Raw genomic sequence first — 26,464 nt, 5'->3', positions numbered from 1 at the left:
ATAAAGTTTTCAATTTATATTTAAAAGTGCATAGCTCCAGTGACTTCCTAATATCGTAAAAAGGTGTGTTCCAGACGGCCGCAGAAACGCATCTGAAAGTGCGTGATGCAGTGAGCGTCTTTGTTCGATGGCTAGACAAAAGCCGCTGTGCGAATGACGTGAATACCAAGCAAACGTATTATAATGATATTGCGTGCATACATGCATGGCTGCTTTGTCAAGCCACCTCTGAATAAGGCTTCCCCACGCCACTTGGGATGTGGGGGCCCATTAACCATGGGTCAGCGCGGGTTGGTGATTGCACAGAGCACAGGCCTGTGTGAGCATAGAAGTACAGTACAATGGCTTTTCCTGCGCTGCCCTCTGTCGCCTACCAGACAGCCTCGCGGTGCAATCCATGGATTATAATAAAAAAAAAATTACTGAATTATTTTTTTTACTTACCATCGCGACCATTCCACCTTATTGTACGCACACACGTAGAAAGACAAAGGACGGCCCCGTATTTGCCAGACGGACCATTGGGGGCAAGTGCTGTCGGCGAGCACCTATTCACATGCTCAGTATTCACGCACGGCTGAGTCGCAAGCTTACTTCCGTCCTTCCCGTCCGCGTCGCTCGGCAAGCCCTCACCGCTGCTCACGGTCACGATGCTCTCAGCGTCTGAGCCAGGAGTCTCCAGGGAACACCTCTGCGAGCAGGCGAACAACGGCGGAAGGGTTGCACGTGGCTCCCGCACAGATGCTCGCGCCTTTCGCAGAGCGGTGTAGTGTAGTGCGGTGTGGTGCAGGGGCACGGCCGCTGTGGATGTTGTGGGTGTCCGGAGACTGCCAACATTATTTTAGAAATGGCTAAGGGACACCCACAGCGTTTTGCGCTCATATCATTGTCGGTACTCCAGCGCACACACACACATTTACACGGCACACACATTCAAAGAGTCAGGACACACACATATATTCACACCAGCAAACCAAGACAAAGATCCCCCATGTAGCCTTAACAGACTATTCACCCAGAAAACACACACACACGTAGGAGACCTCCAATTTCCAAAGTGTGGCTGCACCCCTGGTGTGATTGGTTGCGAGGTGGCCAGGCTCTTGCAGCACGGCCGCTCCCAGTTTGCAGTGCAGTGCCCTGTGGTGGTGCGCTGTGGTGCAGTGTTGTGGGGTTCACTTTAGCAATTTCCCTACATACTGGAAAACAACAGATTTTTGCACGGTGCGTGCACACTCTTGAGCTGACACGAAGACATAATTAATTGATGGGTTTTCCGAATGGAATTCTACCAGGCAGCTTTGAAGTTGAAGCTCTGTCTGTTATCCAGAGCTTTCGAGTCGGCACCATAAATCTACCTTGGCATACTTATCGGCGCATACTAGCAATTATCGCAAACATTCGCTGACGTGAAAAACACAAACACTGGCCTAAATATTTGAAAGCCTTGACCAGCGCCTCTACCTTTTCAAGCTCCTCCTTGGCCCGAGGCGGAGTGCCGCTGGCCTCTCCCGTCGCCGCCGCCGCTGCCACCGCCATCTTATTCTCTGGGTCGCAGATTTCCTGAAGCACCTGAGGAGAGCGATTGTGCTTGAGCGGTGAACGGAAACCTTCCACCAGAAAGCATCCCACGGGCATCTGACTCTTTGTTCTCGGGGTCACCGTGCCTACGCCTTTTTTGATTGGGCTACAAACCAGGCACGATGATTCTCTCGTGCCACGCGGCATTCCAAGGGTCCAGCGCCCTACCCTCACCACCACCACCCCCTCCTCCCCGCTCCGTACCCCTTGAGCGAACGCCGGGGTCAACTTATTGAGCTATGAGGGCCATTTGCTTTTCATGCAGGCAATGAGGGAGGCATTTAAACCCGCACGATGCAATAAAAATAAAAATAGGGCCGCCTTTGTGTTGCAAAGTGGCCACGGGGAACGATATCATGTGAGATAGCACGAGACGAGCCTTCGAAGTCTGGAACATCTGCTCCAAAGAATGTAGCCCCCTTAAGACCCCTCAGAATACACGAGCACGTGTGCTCGGCGAACACCCGCGGGCCCTATGTTACCGACACATCAAAGTGGACGCAAAGCATTTAATCTCACCCTTCGCCGTGTACGAGTAAAGGTTATTTTTTTCCCAAGCTGCAGGTGCGCCACCTTCACTGATATGTACAAATACCCCCGCTGTGCATGCATCTGTGCACACACGAAGGTTGAAATACACTCGCAACCAAACAATGCTGCAAATAAGCTAAGCATTGCACGTATTACGCATTCAAAACATTTGAATTGCACGTGACTGAATGCATAATAATAATAATACCCATAGCAAGCTAATTGCTATGCGTATCATGAAATATACAGCTATATTCAATGCACACCCAATACATTAGCATTAAGGAGTTTGACAGTAATTGTCACACGTACGCAGGACTTCAAACATTCACCGCTTGAAGAGTACACTGCAATAACATCGCACTTAACTCTCAAATCGCCAAATCCTAATTTTGTAACCTTTCCCATTCGCTAGGCCTTGCCCCTCACACCGTCACACGCCACCGTCATGGGCCACCGTCACGCGCCACCACGCTCACCTGCCTCCAGTGCTCCGCGTGCTCCCTGCTGGCGGCGGCGAGCACCAGCGGATCGGAGTCCGCGCGTGAGATGCGGATCTCGTGCCGCGTCTTCCGCCTGCCGGACTTGACGGCGTACACCACCGCACAGCCTCCCAGCGCCAGCTCCAGCTGCGGGCTCTTCTGCCGCGAGTTCTTGTAGCACTGCGTGCAGCGCGGAGGAGGCGAGGTTGCACGCATCATTCCGGTTGGCGCGCGCGGTGCGTCCGCGGGAGGAAATTGTCACGGCACCAGGAGGTTTACGCATTCGCTCGCTCGCTCGCTCGCTCCGTCCGTCCATCCTTGACGGGCGAGGGTGGCACGAGAACCCTCGTAAAGATGACCGCACCTCCGATTTGTTCCCAAACTCCGATTCGCATGGGTTGGCTATGTACGGTGCGCAAAAAAGTTCGACATACATATATATATATATATACGTACACGGCCCGATATGATTTCAACTGTTGTATAAAGTTGTGTTGCTATTCGAAACTCATCCTATTGATAACTGGCCAACTTGGAAAAAGGGTATTACAGGCATCCACCAATTAGACCACGCAACGGTGGCCGGGAATGTGAACGTTTACATCTTAAACAATGTGTTGGGGCACAGCAGCCTTTTTTTATCGACGCTTTCCATCTAAGATTGAGTTTTTTTGCACGAGCTCTATCTGTCAGTCGGTATCAAATGTTTGGTAAAACCCGGAGTAACAAGCCAGAGCAAAAAATTACTACTTGCAAATTTACGAGAGCACTTTGCACTGCTAATTCATTATTTCCAAGAGCAAGTGCATTTTGGGAAGAGTTCCACAATTCGTGCATTATTTTTCCAAACTCGTTTATTTGTTTTAATTGATTCAACAAGTGAGACATTGACCGCAGCAAGAAGATCGTACTCGTCGTGACCATGACATCTTCCCACAATCGCGTTGGGCTTAAGTAGGAAACAGCTGGTGAGGTGTTGGTGGTGGATGGGATAGATATTTGTGTGTAGAGCTCAAAGGGCAATCCAAAACCCATTTTATATTTGTCTATCTACAGATTGAAAAGCCAATTAGAATTATTTTTTTTGTTTACTCCCTGGACATTGAAACAGAGATGTGGATTGGCAAATCGGGCACCAACGAAGGTAGATGCCTCCTCTGTTAGCCCGGACAGCCTGTCAGTGGTACCAGCCGACTTTGCCGTTTCATTGATTACAGCAAGTTACACACTGCACACGTTTTGGACTTATGTACAGTTTATTGCACGCCGCACGTGTTTCGTGTTGTGTTAAATGATCTCCGAGAGTTTCGCGTCACATCCCGTGCAGAGAAAAAGTGCCCACAGCTTAAAATGAACCCGAAACACTCAAAATAGGAGTTCTCTGTTCGTATTAATAAGCGCCAAAGAAGAAAAAAACAAATGTCAGCACTAAACGGCCTTGGCAATGGCACTAATTTATAAAACCACATCCAGTTGCTGTCGCTAAGCCGCAAGTCGCAGTCATCCACACGCTGCTCAATGCTTCCCCCCCGACCCACCCACCCACCCCTCTCTTTACGCTCACACGTCCCAACTATGGCACAATAACATCACTTCCTCTGGGCTCCACGCAAACAGGCCGCCTCTTGTTATTTTTTTTCTCTCGAACGGAGTCACTGTATTACGTTAGCCCCCGGAGCCGCCACCGCCGCTGCCGAGGAGGAGCTGCAGGGGTGCGGCGGAGGGAGGCAGCAGCAGCTGCAGGATTAGCGGCGACAGCATCTTTTGTTATTGTGTCTCTAGCAGCGGGAAGTCGCTTGGCCCCCATGGGCCCAAGCTGTGCTCAATTTGTTGGGTTTTTTTCTCTCTCTCTCTCTCTCTCGCGTTCTGGATCATCATCGCAGTTCCGGGGGCAAACGATTTCCTCAAGAATGACAAATTGCGGCAGGCGATCGCGCCGCAAACATCGGCGGCGCCGCTTCGCTTGTGCCGCGGAAAGTTCTGCGCGTGTCGCGAAACGCGCAGAAAGTTCTGCGCGTGTCGCGAAACGCGCAGAAAGTTCTGCGCGTGTCCTGACACGCGCGCCCTGTGACTCCGCCAACATGTCTACGTAAAAATAATAATAATAAAAAAACACCCTCGGAGATCGCCATGTCGGAGAAACATGGAAAGCAACTTGAGTCTCGCATACAGGGTCTCATGTTGTGTGCGCAGCGCACAAATGCAACCTTCGTCTCGAGACTGTGTACAGAAACAGCTTCCTTTTGCGGTGGCACGTGAGGAACCGGACACGCCTTGCAAAAAATATTTTTCATCTCAAGGGATCATCCAGGTGCACATCTCCTTTGTGAATGGAAAATTAAAGACAATCCCCAGCAGTGTAAATCGTGGCCATGCTACTCAAATTATGGACTGTCGAGTAAACCCACTGTGGTCTGCACTCCCTCAATAGCAGAGGAAGAGGCAAACTACACAAACTCTCTCCTGAAGCCCTCTGGTGGCTTGCAACACTCGACATAGGCATTTAGCTCCTGAGCATATTGCCATCATATGCAAGAAATGGAATAGAGCCCACGTTAAATATTTAAACAAAATAAAAAAAGGATCAACCACGGAATGACTGCAACAAAGATATATTTTCGGATGTACCCACACCTTATTGATCAGCTGTCGGGCACTTTGTTGCCACGATTATTGCTCTTAGGTTTGTGTTTGTGCACTGCATCGCCACGTGAAACGGAGCTAACGACCGTGAAACAAACGATTGGAATGGAACAAATGTGGAAAAAAATTAGTCCAACACGCAGCTGCGTAGGAGCCGACTGAAGTGACCGCTTTGTTGCAAGAAAGAGCAATTTTGATCGGCGGTGTTGAATTTTATTGCAAGGCTGAGAATTATTGAAATTGCTGACATTGTTTCTGGCAACGTGCTCAGGATTTGTTAAAAATGTACTCGCTTCCTCAACGGTATGGACACTTGAGAAAAGGAGTTGTGCTCTCGACTAACTGCGCCAGGCTTCAAGTCCTTTCCTTTTTCACCCCTCTGCCTACGACCGCCTGCCTCCACACACAAAGCAAAAAACGCACACCGTTCTCGCGCAGCGTCCCGAGGTCGCCGCTACATTTAGACGCCCTACAAATCCACGCTGCATCGCACTGCAATGAGTAGTGGGGGGCAGCCCTGCGATACTTGCTGACCTCACCGACGGCGGAATGACCCCCCGCTAGACGGAGCTAGAGACCCTTTCTAGCGTGTGCTCAGCCTACTCTTCGCTCGTCTGATGTCGCGGAGGAGGCGAGAGTGCCCACACTTGACTGTGGTGCAAACATCTATACCGCTGGGCGGAGAGAGGCGGAGAGAATCGGACAAACGTTTTCCGTTGTCGCAGCTGAACGAGATCGAACGAGTGACTTCCGGATTGCGAATGCGTTGCACGGACCGTTGCAGCACGGAGGCAATTCCTTAAAAAATATATTTTACAAAAATCTATCCCACCTCGAAGGAATCGCACTGCGTTTTCACGTAAATGTTTGCAAAAGAGCGTGCGATGGAACGTTGCAAACGCGCGCAGAATATTTCGGGCAATTAAGCTTCTGAACGTCTTCCCCAACTTCAGTTTCGAAGTTCAACCTCGGCTCTGCCGCCGCCTACTGCCGCATGCAGAACGAAAAGTGGTGCAACTTGAAAGGGGGGGGGGGGGGGGAAAAAGAGGCAACGGTTCCGGGAGAGGGCAGAGACGCGCGTGTACACTTTGGGCAAACTCACCAGCAGCCGGTCGCCCCTGAGCACGCACAGCTGCTTGGCCCACTGGCCGAACCGCTTCTTGCGGAGCATGAAGGCGCACATGCGCGAGCCCTGCGCCAGACCCAAGGACGCCTCCGGCGGAGGCCACTGAGGCGTCGACCTCTGACCCTTCCCATCGTCGTCCTCTTCCTCGTACGATTCGTACGAGCTGCTGAGGGCGTCGGAATCGTCTGGGAGGGTTGGAGGAAAGTGTGAGGGGATCGGGGGCGGAGAGGTCACGCGAGACGGCACCTCCGTTGGCGTCGCGAAACTCAACAGGAGGTGGGCGACACTTGCATTGGCAGCGGTGCCCGAGCTCCGTGAGCATTAAAAAAAAGAAAACTCTAAACACCTTTGAAGAAACCTGTCCTGCATCGATTCGGGAAACGGCCTGAATGTTTCACGCCGTTCTGTTTTTTGTTGTTGAATGGTTAGACCGCAATGCAGTGCACATATTGAAAATAGCATGCAGCGCGGGAAAGTTCAGTGGACGAGAGGTCACGCGAAGCGGCCCGCGTTGTAGTTTTCTGACATCGCATTCCACAGGCCATTCCACGGCGTGGGGCGATGCGCCCCCTCTCTTTTGCGTTAACCAAACGGACAATTTTGTCCCCCTGACAACACACCGATGGCCCAATTTGAAAAAAAAAATAAAGATTGCGAGAATGCGGCAGAATAGGAGCTCTTGTTCTGTACGAGGCTCACCTCTGTTGTCCGGCGTGGTGGAGTTGGGGGTCGGGGGGTACGTGGCGTCTTCGTAACAGCCTTCAGCATCCACACTGGAGGCTGTGGCTGGACTCCTGCAGTCTGGGATACGACAATGAATCGACCTTTTATTTACATGGCGCACTTCGCATCAATCGAAGACGTCCGAGAGCGCTTTACACAACGTGAAATAAACACGGGAATGCCCAACGCATAGAATATATAAAATATCGACAAGGTAACGTACCCTCAGCAACATAATTTTAAGTTAATTCGTGAAAAATGAAGACCTCTGGCTAAAAGCAAGCAATAGTGCAGTAAAAGCATTTACGCATCTCGCCTCGTGTGTTTGCACCGTTGTAACAGATGCGCTTAAGAGCTCGGCTTTTTAATAAACATTTTAATTTATTTAAACTATCAATAAAATATAAAACATCGGGAACTCGCATAGCATTGCCCAGCAGCCATTCATTTTCCATTTTAACGTCATGAAAAAATGTTTCTACTGATATAGTTTTTTTTACAAACTTGGGTTTGAGGGTAAACATTATTTTTGGATTGTGGTATTTCTAAAGTTAGCACGAGAGAAAACGTACGCTTGAAAGTTAAACAGAGGGGGAAAACATTTAGACCCTTCCCAACTCACGACACACTGACGATCGCCAGACTGCGCCGATAGTTAACCACACGACATTGGAGGCTATGCCGTGGCTTTGCTTTACGAGGGACTGAAATCCCGCTCCAGAATATCCCTCAATGTTTACTACATCAGCAAAAGCCTCCTCTAATCCTCTGCCAACCGGCCCTATTTGTTACCCTCGCCTCTGCACGCAATAAAAGTCTCTCATCTCACCGAAGAAGTGGTTGAACTCTGGGAGTATTCCCGATCCAAACGAGACGGCCTCTTCGTAATGATCTTCCGGAGATGAAGGAGAGCCTTCCTCGGGATCCTGACCACACAGACGCATGCAACACAAACATCCTGTGTCCAAGGGCTTGCAGACTTTACTGTGGCAAGTGCTGTTATGACGAGCGTCTTTTAGAAGGCTGCAATAGTGTCACAAGGAGTCGGTGTTGCAAACACCGTGTCGCGACTCCCCTTTGTCTACCCCCAATGCTGAAGTGAACACAACAACCGCGCCAGGTAGCCGATCATCTAGGAGAGGGTCCCAGGCATGGTTCAGACCCCAACAGACACCATTCAGGCGCCGCTGTCCAGGTTTAAAAAAAAATCTGCACGGCTTCCGTGATCCGACGAGATTGGGCGCAAGATTTTGTCAGCTGCGTTGAACGTTTGTGAACATTTATTTAATCAACAACGCAAACTTGTGCTAGAAACATTAGCCTACCTTTCCCGCTACCTCTTCCGCCCGCGGAGAATCGCTCGTTCAGACCCCCCTTGCTCCGCAGCCCCACACAGTGGGGCAGGCTGATGCTTTTGCCATCATGCGTGTGTGTGGGGTTTTTTTTTAACCCCCCAACCCATTGGAATTCTTTTTTGTAATGAAACTCAGCAGACCGACCTGCCTCCACGCCACTGCCGTACAGTGCCTGCGCCTCCCCTACGGCAACCTGCGCCGTTTGACACCCCAGAGCCTGCCGCACATTAATTTTCAAGGAATGAGATCATTGTTTTGTACGGCCCTTTTTTGACTCCACCGCCGGATGAAGGCTTCACCCATGCCTTGTCAGTCACGGGGGGGGGGGGGGTTATTCGAGCATACTTCACCGCGCTAGTCAGTGCGGGTTGGAGGGAGGCGGGGGTGAGCTCAAGAACGGTCCAGATATCACTCGCCGCTGTAAAAGGTGATCCCAATAGAACCTTCATTTAAAATATAACAATCCCCCCCCCCCCCCCTTCATCCCTGCAATGTGCACATCCTTCTCTTTGTACAGAGCCTTGAGATGCTGTTTCGTTTGGACGTTTTGCAAATTAAAATCGTAATCGGTTATGACGAAATGTGCATTCGACCCCTACGGGCTATCTGCCCATGGATCGTGACGACGATGATGATGATGATGTATTGGGTGGGAATAATGTCTTGCTGCTAACGATGAGAAAATCACCAGAAATCCACACGATCTCGTTCGAGCTCAAAAGCCGAGAGGGGTTCAGCCTGGATACTGCTTCCACGGGTGATCACTTTGCATATAGCAAGCGTTACAGGTTGTGTGCTCATGACGGGAGCGGTAGTGTAGTGGTTAGCGCTACGCTGCGCTATGAACCCGGTGACCCGAGTTCGATTCCCGCTCTGGGCCAACACCGGTGACGATTATCTGAGTCGGTCCCTGGCCTCCCCCTAGGTCGACTCAGCCTCAAATGAGTACCCGGTGCGGTGTGTGAACATCGCCACTAGGGAAACAAAGGCGGCCGGGGATGGTGCTAGCTACCCACCCTCTCGTGTGCCGTGCCGGCCTTCATAGGTGCTCGCTAACAGCACTTGCCCCTACAGTCTGTTAAGGCTACACGGGGGATCTTTGCTTTACACTTATGGGGCAGGGAGCAGAGAGGAGTGCGGTAAAATCCATTTCAGTGTCGTACGTCCACGCTCCCACACCTTCACCAACCCGCACTGACCAGGGTGGTGAAGTATGGTAAAGTTACAGCAGCAGCAGCAGCGTGTGGGAGACACTCATCCAGGAGTGGATTGCCGAAGCGCCGTACACTGCGTTACCCTGAAACCTCTTCCGTGATATATTTCACTGCAGGTGGGGAGAGAGAAAAGTAGCGTCTGGACGTTTAAATGACTGCAACACATTCACAATAATGGGGGGGGGGGGGGGTGCAGTGGTGTAGTGGTTAGTGCACGGCACTGTGAACTTAGTTGACCCTATTTCCTGCCCACGGCTAACTTCAGTGGCAAGTGTCCTGGGGACCCACCGACCCAACCATCACCAACCCGCACTGACCGGCACGGCAAAGCTGACGGCCGGCACGGAATGACGTGGACTTCATCCAGGGAGTGGATTGACAACGGGGATGCGCAATATTAATATTATTACTATTCTAAATCGTTATATTATTACAATAACTCTTTAAGCGTTCCATCGTCTGTGCTAAGTCCGACGAGGCGGCGAGCACGATGAATAGCTTACAGCACTCAATTGGATGCAGACTGCAGGCATTGCAACATGGAAAGTTTATTCTCATGGATCGGCAGACAATGTCGTGGACTCCATGGGCCAAAGTTCGTGTTGCACCAAGGGTATGTTCAAACCATACCACGAGACCCCAGGAACGCATTGAATACTACAGTCGTTGCACAGAGAGAGAGAGAGCGAAAGAAATAAAAAAAACACCCCACCACTAAACACAGAACTTAAAAACGCAAACCATATGCCATGTTCACGACGGGCGCAAATTCTGACGTACGGTTTGTTATTAAACAACTAAAAACAAGGCCGCCAGCGCGGCCAGGCGTTTTAAGACGAGCAAGTTGCTCGGTAGTTCAAGGATCCTGGCGGCACATTTGCAAAGCCTTCGCCCGCGGATAACCGTTTATCCGCCCGTAAAAGCGGCCTGCGTTTATTGTGCCGTCTCCATTGTGCGCTTTGAGCTTGGGGCCCCGCGAAATGTGGAAGCAATAAACACCATGCAGTGGTCTGGGACTCCCTACTACTGGGACATGCAGGGCTTATTCCAGGATGCCACTTGAAAGCAGGATGAGAGGGCCCATCAAACGTTAAAAAAAATATATTAATTTAATTCCTCCAAGTCAGTAATAGCCCAAAAAGTAATCAGTGAGTTAGTGCAAGGCCTGGCCAAAGAACAACGATGTTCTGAGGCACGGCACGGTCGAGGGAGCCTTCTGTCAAATTCAGTTAGAGTGTTCGTATTATTGGGTTGCTTGAGATGGGCACAGCGTTTAACGTGCTGTGCCATGAACCCGTTGACCTGGGTTTGTTTCCTGGTCCTGAGTAACATCAGTGGTGAGTTATATCTGCAGCGGTGCTGGGTATCCCGACTCGTTCACCAACCCCCCACTGACAAACGTAGTGAAGTATGGTCAAACAAACTCATGGGACTGTAAATTATTGTTTTATTCACGTAAGTTGTGATTTTTATTCAAAGCGATTTCCTGCTCAAATGAGCACTGAGGCGGTGCTCAACTACTGTTTACAGCCCTGAGCCAGTGGTTGACATTCCACATTACTATGGCAGGAGCTGGATACTCATACGACAACCACTGTTGACTTCCCCAAGAAAGGGGTACGTATTTTAACAACACCGGAGGAATTATGGGCCAAGTCAACCCCCAACCGGGGTGTGAACTCGACGCGTTCCAATTGCTCCGACGCTTAGCCACCCAGCCGGATTTTCGGACATGCATGGGGCCTTTGCTGCGAGTCCTTCCAGACAAGGCCTCAATGCCTCTAAAAAAATAATCAGGCGCTTTCAAAAGATTACGTTTTTCCATGTCTGTGAAATTACAACAACAACAAAACTTGTTTACCCGATATCCTGCACCTGTAGGCTATTTCAAAAGAGGCCGAACAATTACTGACCAATTAGAAGGTCTTCCTAAGAAAACAGACATTCCGTTTAAATATGACACTAATTTCCACAAACGAAGGTTTTGTCTGTGGCATGACAAGAAGAGCACCACGTTTACCCTGACCCAGTGCTGGCAGTTGCCCGGCAAACGAGAAGCCGTAAGTGGACAGTAATTGTGGTAATTTTATGGTAGCCTTTAACAATTTCCTCCAAGGAGGCATCCTCTAACTCGCTGGCCACCGCCACCACAAAAAACAAACACGGGGCACAAACAACGGGAGCTGGGCCGACTTCCAGTGCGCGTAGGAGGGACGGACCGAGCACGTGGACAGTGGTGCTGGGTACTCCGGTCGTGTTTGCACAAGTGGGAAAAACTTCAAAAAGCCAGCGGTGGTGAAGAAATATTCAAGAAAACGGGACAGTTCAAAGGCAGCAATCTGAAAAACATTTCAACAAAACACACATCTAAAGTAGGTGCTTGCGCAAATATTTTTGCCCGCTCAAGAATGCTTGCGGATTTAAAGCCTTTTTAAAAGTACAAAAAAACCGACGTAAAATTCTAGCCCTGGATGTCAGGCTGGGCACACGTTCACACGCAACGACGCACACGCAGAAAAAAACGTTAGCTGGCAAAAGAGCAACGGCGAGTGGGAGTCCCGACTCTGCTGAACCGGCCGAGACCGTTCGGAATTCTCGGCAAACTTGCTAACCTTCCCAAGCCGTTTGCGACAGCTAGAACAGTGATAACAAACGCAGAAGCCCACCGCTGAAATCATTCCGAGTTCAGCTGCACAACCACAACCCACTTTAGAAGGGGGTGAGAGGGGAGGGGGGGAAAGAATGAAAAAAGCCGCAGAGAAATTTGGTGCCCGTCAAATCGCCCACAGCTTTTTGACAAGTGCAGGTCTCCGATAACGCTAAACATGTGATGGAGAATCGGGGCTTGTGCGAGATATTAACTTATGCCAAAGACACATTGACACAAATCTCAGCCGGCTCGACGCTCTGCTCCATGGTGCTGCATGCGAGGCCCTGGTGCGTTAACGTCACCCAGAACCAGACAGTGTGACCTCACTGTGGGTGCATTGATGCCACACACGGTCAGACAGCGTGGCCTCACTGTGGGTGCATCGATGCCACCCAGGGCCAGACAGCGTGGCCTCACTGTGGGTGCATTGATGCCACACGGGGCCAGACAGCGTGGCCTCACTGTGGGTGCATCGATGCCACCCAGGGCCAGACGACGTGGCCTCACTGTGGGTGCATTGATGCCACCCAAGGCCAGACAGCGTGGCCTCACTGTGGGTGCATCGATGCCACCCAGGGCCAGGCAGCGTGGCCTCACTGTGGGTGCATTGATGCCACCCAGGGCCAGACAGCGTGGCCTCACTGTGGGTGCATTGATGCCACACAGGGCCAAACAGCGTGGCCTCACTGTGGTGCATCGATGCCACCCAGGGCCAGACAGCGTGGCCTCACTGTGGGTGCATTGATGCCACACAGGGTCAGGCAGCGTGGCTCCTCTGTGATGCGTCGATGCCACCCAGGGCTATTTTACTATTTTTATTTTTACCAGGTAAGGCCCACTGAGCTATGCAGCTCATTTTTAGAAGCTACCTGGTCATAAATGATAGCTCAACAAAGTGACTTATAACATGGAAATTTATAGCAGTCAAAAAAATCCACGTGATCACGGGGAGAGAGACATGCAAACTCCAGGGTAGGGATCGAAACCACGACCTCCTGCATACCAGGTAGGCAAATTACTATCTTGCCACCGTCGCTAATTAGCGTTGCCCCTCTGTGGAGGTACTGCAGACAATCGCCGGGCGAGGGTTGTGATTTGTGTTCGTTTTTTGTCAAGACCCTCCCCTCGAGGGACCAATTTTTTACTGGATGAGAAAATGGGGCTACTCGTGTGTTCTCCCAGTTGCCCTTTTCAATGAGTGTGCAAAACTAAAATTGTGAGCAATGCAATAATGATGCCCAGTACATATGCTTTGCTGTTCAGAATTGAGCCACCGATAATGCCAAAGCAGTCTTTTTTGGTAGTCCAAGTTTTGTTTAAAAAAAAATTCACAAAGCACAACTGCCTTTTTTTTTAAATGGGATAAAACACAGAGTGGCCGGGTGCAAGACCCAACATCAGTGAAACCTTCATCTGCACACCCTAATGGATTTTTCTCATGTTGTAAAGAATACAGAAGCGAGGGCAACGGAGGGCAGGTTAACCGGGTCGGCGCGGGCGGTCACACTCGGCTTTTGTACACGCGGCAAGGAAGCCGGGCACTGTGTAGTTAAGGGGACGAGCAAAAGAGTGAGAGAGATAAAGCAACCCCCCCCCCCCAGACACTGCCAAGGCCTGTACGGCTCCCGCGGTTCCGGCAACGTCGCAGAGACAGACGCCATCCTTTGTGGATCCTCTCGCCGGGCCATGCGCCCCCAACTCCGCTTGCCATTGGGGGGGGGCCCACAGAGGGGCACGTGTCGACAAACGCCGCATGTGGGAGGACGCGAGTGGGTGGGTGGCCGGCCGGCGGCTATAACCCTCGACGGAAAGTTGGGAGGCCAGTGCACAATCGTGGCCTTTCTTAAGACACCGGTCCACCTAGGGTGAGTCACGGCAATGAGTCACCATTGCCAAACAGAGGCAATGGGGCCTCGCAAGCAGCTGCACGCTGGAAGCCAACTCAATGGACGTCTCCGCCGTGGGTGGAAGCCCGAAACAATTATCCCACGATCGTCTCCTTTCCGCCACTCGGATGCGCGTACAGAAATTTCCACAATTTTATTTTTGTGTCAGCTTCCCAACATCAAAACTGACATACGTGTAACGAGCGTCAGAGGCACAATGCCACTGTGACACAAAATGAGATGCAGGCCGTAACTTGACGATAGCCAAAAATGGACTCCCATCTCTGCTTGGATTGGAGAATAAAACACAACCTATTCGGGTGCTTTAAGCCTCGAGCTTTATCGCTCTGTGCAATGCATTTGTTTCTCCAACCCCGACTGGTGCTTACGTTCTGTCATTGTACGCCTGTGCCGAGCCAGACAACATGAAGGCAAGGTTAGTCCCGAGACAGTCCCACGGGATTTGGAAACTGTGCACACCCCCTGCCACTCTCTCGCTCTCTCTATCTCCTTCTCTCCCCCTGCCACCCCCTCTCTCTCTCTCTCTCCCTGCCACCCCCTCTCTCCCCCTGCCACCCCCTCTCTCTCTCTCTTCCCCTGCCACCCCCTCTCTCTCTCCCTCTCCCCCTGCCACCCCCTCTCTCCCCCTACCACCCCCCTCTCTCCCCCTGCCACCCTCTCTCTCTCTCTCCCCCTGCCACCCTCTCTCTCTCCCTGCCACCCCCTCTCTCCCCCTGCCACCCCCCTCTCTCCCCCTGCCACCCCCTCTCTCCCCCTGCCACCCCCCTCTCTCCCCCTGCCACCCCCCTCTCTCCCCCTGCCACCCTCTCTCTCTCTCCCCCTGCCACCCCCTCTCTCCCCGTGCCACCCTCTCTCTCCCCCTGCCACCCCCTCTCTCCCCCTGCCACCCCCTCTCTCCCCCTGCCACCCTCTCTCTCTCTCTCTCTCCCCGTGCCACCTTCTCTCTCCCCCTGCCACCCGCTCTCTCCCCCTACCACCCCCTCTCTCTCTCCCCCTGCCACCCCCCCTCTCTCTCTCTCTCCCTCTCTCCCCCTGCCACCCCCCTCTCTCTCTCTCCCCCTGCCACCCCCCCTCTCTCTCTCCCTCTCTCCACGCTTCTGGCCCTCCTCGCTGGTGGTTTGGTTGCCCGATAAAGCAGATGTGACGTTCAGTGCGCTGGGGCCTGGTGCTTCTACAGCAACCGCGGGAAGCGTCTCCCCAAGCGGAGTGATGCTAAGGAGGAATTGTAAGGACGGGCTTTTACCCCTCTCTGGCAATAAAACAGGAAGTCTGTTAAGATGTTCAAACACCAAATAGATCTACTATTTTAAGGCGGTCAAGTCTGCGTTGACCACACGTACTTGTGGTAAAACGTGCAAACAAACGTGGTACATACCATCAGAGCGTGTTTGTTCATTGAAAAAAAAAGAATATGTTTCACCCTTTCTGGCAATGAAACAGTAGGTTTTAATATTATTGGTTCTTTCGGTTTTTAGTTGCTCAATCACTCAATATATACCTATTGCAAGGCGTCAAGTCTGCATTAACCACACATGCTTCTGGTAAAACATTCAAACAAACGTGGCATATGCCATCAGAGCGTGTTTTGTTTGCATGTTCTGTCACAAAGTATGTTTGGTTAATTGCAATAGGTATCTATTTGGTGTTTAAACAGCTTAGCACCTGTTTTATTGCCAGAAAGGGTATGAAGCACATTCTTATTTTTGTCATCATTTTGATACTGCCATAAATGTCCCATAGACACAAGCAGAGTCTGAACACAGAGCACATTCACGCTCAGAGACTGGAAGATCCCCCCCCCCCCTCTCTGCCCCGTATTGGCACGGAGTGGCTGCTGCTTTAAACGCTGTGAGAGAGCATCTGTGGCACTGCGCTGCGATTGGCTCAAAGTGAATCCCTGTATCAGTGGGAGACGCAAGCTCTGCTTCCCCCTGCTCGCCTTCACCAACTTTCACAGACTAACAATGTATTATACTCTGTGATTATGTATGTTTTACTTTACCCAGGAAAGACTCACCGAGTCCCGTAACTCTGTTTCAGGAGGGTTCTGCCAAAGTTTCATCAGGAAGTGGTGCGATGATTCCTACGTATAAACTCCTTATTGAGTAAACTGCGGGGAAATATTTCAAATGAAGCGGACGGCGCTTATGTTGCGGTCAATACACTACCACAGTATAAACCAGGACGGCAGCTGGATTTCAACCGTGAACCTCTGCAACAAGCGGTAAGCACACTACCGCTAGGCCATGCGTGTCCAAGAAACCTCATCCTGCGGCGGATTGTCAAAGAGCTTCAAATTATTACTTGTAAACAATAACGCTCTCGTCATTTTTGCCGTTTTCCTCCAAGCAGCTGCCGCAAAGTCAAATGGCACAGCCACGTGAACATAAATCCCCACCCTGGGGTTGTGCACGGGTTAGCATTCACAAGCGTATCGACTTAGCTCAGTGTCCTAGGCAGGCCCCAATATAATGACTCGTGAGCATCGAGTCACCATCGTCTGTCCCTTCCGCCCACTTATTATCGATGATGGGGCCTAACAAATGGATGTCTCCTTCAGCCAGTATTCCTGCTTCACTCAATTGATTCCTTTTCGTTTCGTCAAGCTATTAACGCTGCACCTATCCACCAGGTGTTTCTGTCCTTCCCCAAATCCCGTTTCCCTTCCGCTTCCGTGTGCCAATGTCGCCAGGATGCATGATCTCGTAGCGTGTCCGGACCACCGTCCACTTCTTCCCCCCTCGACTTATTCAAGTGTCCATTCGAGCAGCTGTAATACGTTGACATCAAACGCATTTGGCTTAAATTCAGAACCCCCCCCCCCCCCCAACCAACACAGCAACTGCAGGAATCGCTCACAACACATCTCGCATGCTTCATGAAGAGCCAGCAAAGATAGCCGCGGAGACTAAAGCTTCCGAGTGCAACATGGTTTCCTTTGCTGGATTTCTTTTTTTTTTAAAGTCAAGTTATTATTTTTTGACACTTTATATTTACAGCAGATGAGCAAAAACTATTGAAATGTAAACCCCATAAATGAAGTTTATCCTACTTGTGCCCGGGGTGGCATTTATATATATATATCGTTAACTTTAATACAATTCGTTTTCATCCTCTTTGCAATAAAAATATATTTCAATCACTCCGAATGCTTTCCAGCAGTAATAGTATAGATAATAGAGGAAATATCAACACACACACACATCCACGAAGGCAGCTGTATTACATCATCTCCTCGTGGATGTAGAATAACAATAATGATCCTGCTACTATATATTCTTGGTTCTTTCGGTAAAGTCGCATAGAAGTGAAACAATAAAATAATAAAACAATAAAATAATAAAAATATAAAACAATAAAATTCTCACGACGTTTCGACTACAACACAAGCAATCATCATCAGGTGTGAAAAGCACAGCAAGAAAATTTGAAAAACCACAGCAAGAAAATTTCTAATTTTCTTGCTGTGGTTTTCACACCTGATGATGATTAATTGTGTTGCAGTCGAAACGTCGTAAGAATGTTATTGTTTTATATTTTTATTATTTTATTGTTTCCCTTCTACGTGAATTTACTGAAATAACCAAGAATATGAATCCCTGCAGTCACGAATGCATAAACAAATCAATATTTAGATCCTCCTACTGTTTTAACAGAAAATCAAGTTTGCCCTTTGAGATGCCCGTAAATTTCCACAGGCAGCGACGCTAAATTAATTTTGTAAGCCACTCCAATTTGGCACATCACGATTACATTTCTCCACACTTGGGGGGAAAAAGGTAAACATTGTGAAATATATATATGTACACGGAGAAAATTGTGCAATGTACAAACCGAGTAAACTTGAGCTTTGCTGCGCTCTTAAGTTGTCGCCTAATCCACGAGCACCCAGGTAGTGGCGACCGCTTACAAGAGTGGAGACGCGGAGGATGAACGGGCACCTCTCTGTGTGGCGGCGGCTGCGGCGGTGGCGGCAAGCCGTTACAACACGCGGAAGGAATGTGTGACGAATGAAGGCCGGCGAGGTCACACTGCCGTAAAGCAGCCCCGTCTCGGCGTCGGCACTTTGTGTTGGCTCGTAGGAGTGACAAGCCGACGGGGTTAGTGCGGGGGCGGGGGGGGGGCTACGGCACGGCATCGTCGTTTTAATGCGCTTCGTCAAGCGTGTTATCAGCTTTTTCTTCACGCGCACAAGTGGCCGGTTGTGTCCGGAGTGGGTTCCCCATCTCCGCTGCGCAATGGGAAAGCGTGCCCGTCTACCGACATGAATATGCAGCCCCAGACGAGCGACCTGCGATGCCACCTGCCTGCTATCTCCGAAAGAAACCACCAGTGCCGACCACAGCCGAGACATGCCGGGAGTCCAGCGTCCCCTCAACCGAACAAAGCATCGCCGACTGCTCATATTTGCCGACGGATCCTTAAATCGGTCGTGAAAAGATCCCCTTCGACCAATTCACGCAGACTTTGGCCGATCTCGTCGAACCTCGCAGGATGCTCAGGCTTGAGCCAGGATAGCACTTGGATGCGGTCTAATCGACCCAAGAGAGATGATGCATTGAGTAAACCCTAGCAGGAATTAAAACCTACCATCACGTCAATCTTGATTTGAAGCTTTCGTGACTGCAGGAATCCATACTCGTTGGTTCTTTCGGTAAAGTCACGTAGGTAGAAAAATTAATAGATCACGACGTTTCGATCGCAACACAAGCAATCGTCATCAGGTGAGACAACCACAGCAATAAAACTGATGTGGTTGTCTGCCACCACTAAGTTGGGAGTGCCGCTGCTCTGCTATTGGAGCTACAGCATTCCCCAGCCCAAACCTCACAAAGATGCTCAAGTTCAATGAGGAAAAAAAAATCACGCATAAGAATGGGTTGTGCATCACTTTCTAACACGTATTTGTCCTTGGAAGTGTTTAATTAGCTGTACGGACGCGGTAGGGTAGCGATCAGGACAACATGTTTTCGCATATTTTAGCTTGGTTTATGTCTACATTTTCATAATGATGATATTACATCATAATTACGAACTATCAGGGTTGCGCACGTTGCAGGCAAGCAAACAAACGGACAGGCAGACGTAACAAAATTAACACGTTCAACCGTAGTTGAGAAGCATAACAAAAATAGTTGTTGCCAAAGTGAGAGAAAAAACACATTCTATAAGAGTCAATTTTCAAAAAGACAACTTCAAGGGCATAAGGAGCCGATGACCAAAGCGTTCCCTCTACTTACAGGCGTGGGCAGCTCTGGGATTCTGGGCAGTGGAAGTTTGGGCCGTGGGAGGGTCCGAGACGGGGGAGTCTTGAGTGAAGAAGACCCCGCACTCTCCTCTGCAGTCAAAACAACACCGACATTCATGTGCTGAACAGCTCACCATCTCGTACAACCATCAACCACTCGCTTTAGCAAGATACACATTTTTTTCGGTGGTGGTTCAACCACCACACAAATCCCACTTTTATTCCTATTGCACACTCCCGTGTGTCTGTGTCGCGACATATTTCCGCTCAAGACTCTTGCAAGCTAGCAGTGCACCACGCCGTCAATGAGAGCGTGGGCCTGGAAGGTGGCACGAGAAGTACTGCGAGCCGCCGAGACATGCGAGTGCCCAAACAAATACAACATCAGTATCCCGTTATCCCAAACTACTTCTGGGGTCACTTTCGGTAGGCCTCTTTACCCACACGACGGGCGCACGCGCACCTTCCGTATGCCCCCCCACCCCCCTCTGAAAATCAACGTTCGCTGCAAGTCGATCGAAACAACGCTTCTACTTAAACTGGCATAAGCGCAAAATGTTAAAACCACATGCATTTACTTTGCGGAAGGAGGGCAGAATGCGGGGGTTGTGCAGTCATTGGACAATCTGGCTGCAAACATCTGCTCGCTCCACTTGCACTCAATCACCAGTGGGTACCCACACTCGAACGCCGCAACACCCGACTCGTGAGCCGCCCAGGTCACCTTCCTCAAGATTCACCCCGATGCACGTCCATCATCACGCCGAACACAACATTGAATTTTATTTTAGTTGACGAGCCTTTGATCGTTTAAAATATGTTGACTTGCAAGTGGTTGGTAAAGAGTCGACAATTGTCTCGGTTGGCTACGTACGGTGCAAAAGTTGTTCAAGATGCATACATACAAGTGATCTTCACAATCCAAGCTAAAGTATAACCTACTGTTCTTATGGAACATTAAAATTCGCAGGTGCACGATCGCGAAACGTAATCCTTTGGGACAGTCTTAGAAAGCTGATTTATTCCGCGCTATCCGCTTGCACGAATTTATTTTTCCTCTTGAGTGCAACGCAATTTACAAAACTGCGTTCCCAGAGGGTGGGAAGCGGCACGGGTGGGTAGGTTATTCTCACATTTTATTCCTTGAGAAAATACGCCACGCCAGATGTTTTTTTTTATGAAGCTCCGGCAATGGGCAGGTAGTTACGGAACGAGACGGCATAATTCAAACAACCCCCGGAGTGCCACATTGGTTTTTATTCGTTGTAGGTTATTGTTACGACGAGCTCAATCTAAAAACATTTATACAGTTGTCACAATGTGTGCGCTCCTCGCTCAGTGCGCAAACACAGTGCAATCCCGCGGCGACAAAATCAGATAATTCAGAAACATCCAAGTCGATAGTTTTTTTTAATACTTGCTGAAGTTTAATCTTGATTTGCTGAAGTTTGTTTACATTTTGATTGGTAGTGCACTTGCCTAGCAGATGCACGTGGTTTTGAAAACCCAGGTGTGATACTTTGTAGGTCGTACTCCCTCGGAAAGAGAAGCTTCAAAGCTGACCTCTGCTCAAGCAACGTGTGCCAGACTCCCTCGACCATTTTCCCATGGCCACCGAGCGCAATTAATGGTCTAAAGATGCATCGATTCAATAATTAGACATCGATTCTCGTGCTCGCGATACCGACTCTCGCGTGAAAAATGTATTCTATATATTCGTAAAATATACGGCCAATTTGTCGATCCACTGCTGGATGAAGGCCTGCTCCATGCCTCGTCTCTCATGGAGCATGGGTGACTGTAATTCACCACGCTGGTCAGTGCAGGCGGGTTGGTGGGTTCGTGGTGAAGGACCAGTGGAGATGACACGTGCACCCTGGCTGGGAATCAAACTTACGTAGCTGGGTTTAGTGCGGTGTGCTCACCACCGTGCTACTGTTCCCACCCCCTTGCAGCCATTTGAGGCTTTACGATGTACTAGAATGGGAAAAATATATATATATTCTTAAGTTGAGTCGCAAACTTGATTCATGCCAATTCATGTAATCGTGAGAAAGGATCGTTACAGGCCTGCAAATGATCTTCCCTGAAGCACACATTAAAATGCTGTCTACCTCATCCTCATAATGAATGCACTTGAGCACACATCATTACCATTGTGCACAAAGCCGGACACAGTGCATCTCGGACGACTGGTGGAGTTGCTGCTGGGTGACCACGCATTTACATGCCCAATACCTGCGCAACTTGGTAATGGAAAGCATCCGAGAGAAAGTTCGTTGGGGAGATGGAGCAGTGCCGGGTGGATCGTTGCATCACAGGATCCTGGGAGGTGGTGATGGCGGCTTGGGAAGGCCTTCATCCAGCAGTGGATTGACCATGGCTGCCAATGATTATTATTATGATGATGATAATCATCATCACGGACACCACGGTGGTGAGATGTTAACTACCTCCCCTGATATGCAGGAGCTCATGGGTTCGATCCTGACCTCAACATCTATATATTTTGAGTTTGCATGCTTTCTCGTGGTTACATTAATTTTTCTCCGGGTTCTCCCGTTTTTTCCCACACATTTATAATCAACCTGCGTTTAGAGTATTTTGCTGCTATAGCTTTCCGCACGATAGGCCGCTTCGTTGGACTATCATTTGTGGCCATGTCACTTCTTGAAAAAGAGCTATAGAGCTCAGTGGATCTTACCTGGTCTCATAAAAAAAAAAATATAGTTTAGTTTTAGTTCATGATACCCAAGGATGCTCTCTCTCTCTCTCTTTGTTGTTATCGTGATCTTTAGACGGGCAGGCGAGCCACTTGTGTGTGCTCCAGCACCCAGGTGTTCAACGGTGGCCTCGCCGCCCAGCAGCGGAACATGTGTAAGAGGGTCCCAGATTTCGGCAGCTATGCCAGGCAGGGGGCCCGGAGTTTATCCAGAAGTGGGAGTAGTATAAGCGAGACACGTGGCTGGAAAGTAACGCCACGAGATGACTGCCTTCAACGAAAATGTGTTTCTGATCGGCCGCCTTTACAAAAAATACGTCATCCGAAAATAAAAATGTGTGGGACAGGACGTAAAAGCAATAAGATTTTTTTTTTGTTAAACCACGCCCGGGCGTGCATTCAACAAACGCTACGTGACAGACCAGTACAGTTGCCGGAGCCATTACTCAGTGATTGCAGGAAGCTACCCGATTCTGCTTACCGATCGAGTTTGCGATAACGCCGGACTGACCGCCGAAAGTACGCGCAATCATTAGTATCCTGAAGCACCGCAGCTATGCTGGATGTGCTTTATCCGATTGCAGCGGAAAATCTTCGCCAGCGCGCCAGTGCGACTTTGGGACTCGAGGCAGGTCATTGCAACGCGAACGTCGTGCGAAGGCAGCGGCGCCGCTGACGTGTTGAACCTTTTCATTGGATGCGACAACGCTTTCAGTGAAAGGCCGACGACAAGCAGAAAACCTTTTTTAATGGAAGCGGCTAAAAACCTGCTCTAAACGTACACAGATGTTAAGAAATTCTTTGATTTTTTTTTTGCCCCGCGAGCAATTCAGGTGCCATGTGCCACGCGTCTTTATCGTTGAGCTTCCCTACCGTTTGCAGAGGCGGAGGCCCTCTCCGCTATTAATGTCTTCAGGGTCGGAGAAATGCTGTTCATGTACATGTACTCGCCATCGTCTCCTGGATCAATCACACACGACGAACAAACAAACACACATGTAAGAGCTCGCTAAAACACAGCAGAAGCAGGATAAAAGCATACCAATTATAAGCACAATTCTCATATACAGCAACAGATGCTTACATTGCACTGGTGGGAAGAAGGGGAAGGGCAACTTCCGATGCAAGCACACAACTTCGGATATAAGCACAGCTGGCCTCGCTCCCCATTGGGTGTGCTCATATACAGCTTCTACTGCGTGTAAACACACCGCAACGCTCATGCACGCGTGCGCACACACGTGCACACAATGCACAGCAAAGAGCCCGTGGGAGGCGAGCAGTTTGGAAAGGAGTATGAGTTAAAGCCCATTGATGAATGGGATGTATGGATTAAAAACTTAGACTCTCAAAGTATACCGCTTATTCATACATCAGCAAACGTGATGAGATGGTGGTGGGGGGGGGTCCCAAAATTCGGAGACTTGGGTCTCAAAACCAGGTTCTGTCTCTTACTTCAAAGCAACATGACCAGAAATCAATAACGTGCAGTCATTTACAGGTTAGTATATCTTTAGAATAGAAAAACATCAACCTCGAGGGGGTGGGGGTGGGATATCCGAAACAAAACATAAAGATACCTATTATTTAAAGGGTACTCGTTCATCCGTACGAATTGTAGGTCTCGAAATTATAGATACACTGGAATTAAACGGGCTGCGGGTCTGGTGTGGCTTTAGCCTGCGCGGGATATAAATCCACAGCATTCCACTTTGACGATGACCACGTGAAGGCAACGCGGCAGCTGCCCGTGACCCTTTCAGAGCTCGCGCAGGGAACGAGGGCTGGCAGCACGAGGCGGACACCCGTCGCGGTGCCCAACGACGACCGAGCTTGAGACGGACCACAGGTTCAGCTCTCTCTGGCTTTGTGATCGCAGCAGTTGACTGACGTTGGCCCGTCTTTGCTCACAGGGGCACAGAATGTGTCCAGTTTTTTTTCCCCCCCCAAGAAAATAATCGCAAATGATCACTGTAAAATTAAATCGTAATGGGCCACGCTTGCAGTGGCTTATTTTTGTCCTGGGCCCCTGTGTCCTAAACTCCCCTGTTAGTCCTCCTGGGACTTCCCAGGAATGCGATGGGACTCGGCAGTGCTGGATTGAGATTGATGGCGGACCCAGGCCTTGGACATGTCGGTTCTGGGCCACATTGACACCGGCGCACCCTATGGCCTCCTTGGTCGCAGGCGGTAAACATTCTCTCGATGAAAACAGACATGATCATCGAATCCAATTATTAGGACCCCTGAATAACGGCGATCCACCTAAACGTGAGGGGGTGGGTGAGGTGGATTATCACACGCCAAATCAACGATAAATAATGACAATAGTTCCAATTTCAAATTCTTCACACGGACAAAAAGACGCGCAGGTAACAGGGAACATGGCGCGAGGCCGCCATACCGGACGACGATTTGAGCTGCTGGATGAAGGTCTGGATGAGCTGCTGCTTGCGTCGAGCGGTGGTTCCCAGCGGCTCCTGGTCGATGATCTCCAGGAAGGAGGAGAGTTCCGGCAGCAGCTGCTCCAGCACTGCCCAGGTTTCCCGCACAAGAGCACGCGCCGCCGGTTAATCAAGCGCCACGTCTTCCGTGCGAAACGTCAAACCTATGTCAACAGCTTTTTTTGTGCGGCGCATACCACGCACATTTCCCAGGTTCCCCATCGTGAATGAGACCTGTCATCACAACGGCCCGTTAGCCGGCTATAAATTGAGGGTTTGAGTGATTGATGGATTGATGGGCAATTGCCCGTGCAAAAGGATAAGCCACCGTGGAGTTCTTGGGTAATAAAAGGCACCGGAAGAAGTCGAATCGTCACCACCGCTCAAGGTAGAAGGTAGCCGTGCCATGTCTAAGAGCCAACGTTAAGTCGGTATGCAAAAGTGAGAAGTTTCATGTTTTCAGGCGCTTAGACGTAATAATACTGAACGTGACCCTTCGCCGTAATGTGACTTTCATTTACGTGATGCATTCTTGGAAATTATGGCTGGTAGCTACAATGACATTTATTTGTGCTGACATATTAGCCAAACAGTGTTTATACATTTTGTTAAATTAACCCAAAACACACCTTTATAGACATGTGGTAGCTAGCAGAATGTTTTATTACACAGTATATCTACTTTATTTATAATAGAACATATTGTGTTAACAAGTATATCTCAATGTCCATAAAAGTGTTTGCCCGTATTCCCACTTATTATTATTATTATTTTTACAAAAAACACATGTCACGACCAAGTGTCCGTTCGGTTAACAAGACGTTACATTAAATATGTGAAAAAAACACTGAGCACGAATGCAAAAAGGCCATGGACAAACTGACACAGAAGCTCAAGACGTCTCTCGTGCCATTAGAATGCTTGAACAGGCATGGAAGTAAGTGGCCAGTTTCCGGGAGGGCACGTTGGCATGCATCTTTTTTTTTTTTACCAAAGCCATATAAAGGCCCCCCTTGTCCCTTACAGACCCGTTGGCAAACAACAACAAAAAATGGCCCACCACAACAGGCCCTCTTAAATTCTTTCAGTCTCAACACCACTGGGCGGGCGATGCATTGAATCCCTCAAACATAAAAAAAACACAAAATTGTCGCACTTTATACAAACCGAATTACAATCGAGCGTTTTGATCAAAACACCACGTCCTACATTTCCCTTGATGCCCCACGCGGTACACAGAGAGCGTCCGCATTTCCGATATCCCACTCGGTCTCTCGCTCTCTCAGAGGCAGCTTTCCATTGCCGCTTTAGTGTGGCCAAGTTGACCACCAACAAAAATATTGAGCCCATATTAGGAGCACGGCAGTTACTGGTATTTATCATTATATACAGTAACAAACCATGTGGGCGGTGGGAAGAGAGATCTGATGTCCTCTGGTCTTCCGTCAACACGGGGTTTATAAGGGCATATGCTCTGTGCTCCTCCCAGAAAGGATTGATGCTGCTTGACCCACGCCTTGACCCCAGCGGTATACAGAATTCCAAAACCGTTTGCGGGAACCAATTGAAAGATCTTGAGTGAAACAAAAATGCGTATATGCGAGACAAAAACGAGCCGCACTGCTCACGAGCATATACTGGGGGAAGTTTCCCAGGAAAAGCTAAAATATTTTAAACGACGTGTTTATTTAAAATATTTACGACTGCTTGAAGTTTGGAGTACATGCGCAGGGCGCTTTGTCAATCCAGGGCCTCTCCATGCTGTGAAGAAGGTCATTCCGATTTGGTTTTACGGATGCTATGTCCATTCTAGTGGCTCAGCGGCAGAGCGAGTGGCT

At 49.6% G+C, this 26,464-nt stretch overlaps 1 protein-coding gene across 1 annotated transcript in view; it reads right to left on the bottom strand.

Annotated features, from left to right (window-relative positions):
* Positions 1-26,464, bottom strand: part of LOC116941325 (actin filament-associated protein 1-like) — a 54,519-nt gene that overhangs the window by 13,235 nt on the left and 14,820 nt on the right. Inside the window, exons 2-10 of the mRNA XM_032952286.2 lie at positions 24,587-24,715; positions 23,056-23,142; positions 19,453-19,550; positions 7,916-8,012; positions 7,063-7,164; positions 6,340-6,548; positions 2,592-2,774; positions 1,465-1,572; positions 595-691 (exon numbers count right to left, since the gene is read on the bottom strand). Of these exons, the coding sequence (XP_032808177.2) occupies positions 595-691; positions 1,465-1,572; positions 2,592-2,774; positions 6,340-6,548; positions 7,063-7,164; positions 7,916-8,012; positions 19,453-19,550; positions 23,056-23,142; positions 24,587-24,715 (1,110 nt within the window). The remainder of the gene's footprint in view (positions 1-594; positions 692-1,464; positions 1,573-2,591; positions 2,775-6,339; positions 6,549-7,062; positions 7,165-7,915; positions 8,013-19,452; positions 19,551-23,055; positions 23,143-24,586; positions 24,716-26,464) is intronic.

The sequence above is a fragment of the Petromyzon marinus genome, chromosome 11 (assembly GCF_048934315.1).
Source record: "Petromyzon marinus isolate PM22_M1 ecotype Great Lakes invasive population chromosome 11, UKy_Petmar_22M1.pri1.0, whole genome shotgun sequence".
Taxonomy (NCBI): Eukaryota; Metazoa; Chordata; class Hyperoartia; order Petromyzontiformes; family Petromyzontidae; genus Petromyzon; species Petromyzon marinus.
Note: the sequence above shows the minus strand (reverse complement) of the source record. Positions and strands in the feature narration are given on the sequence as shown.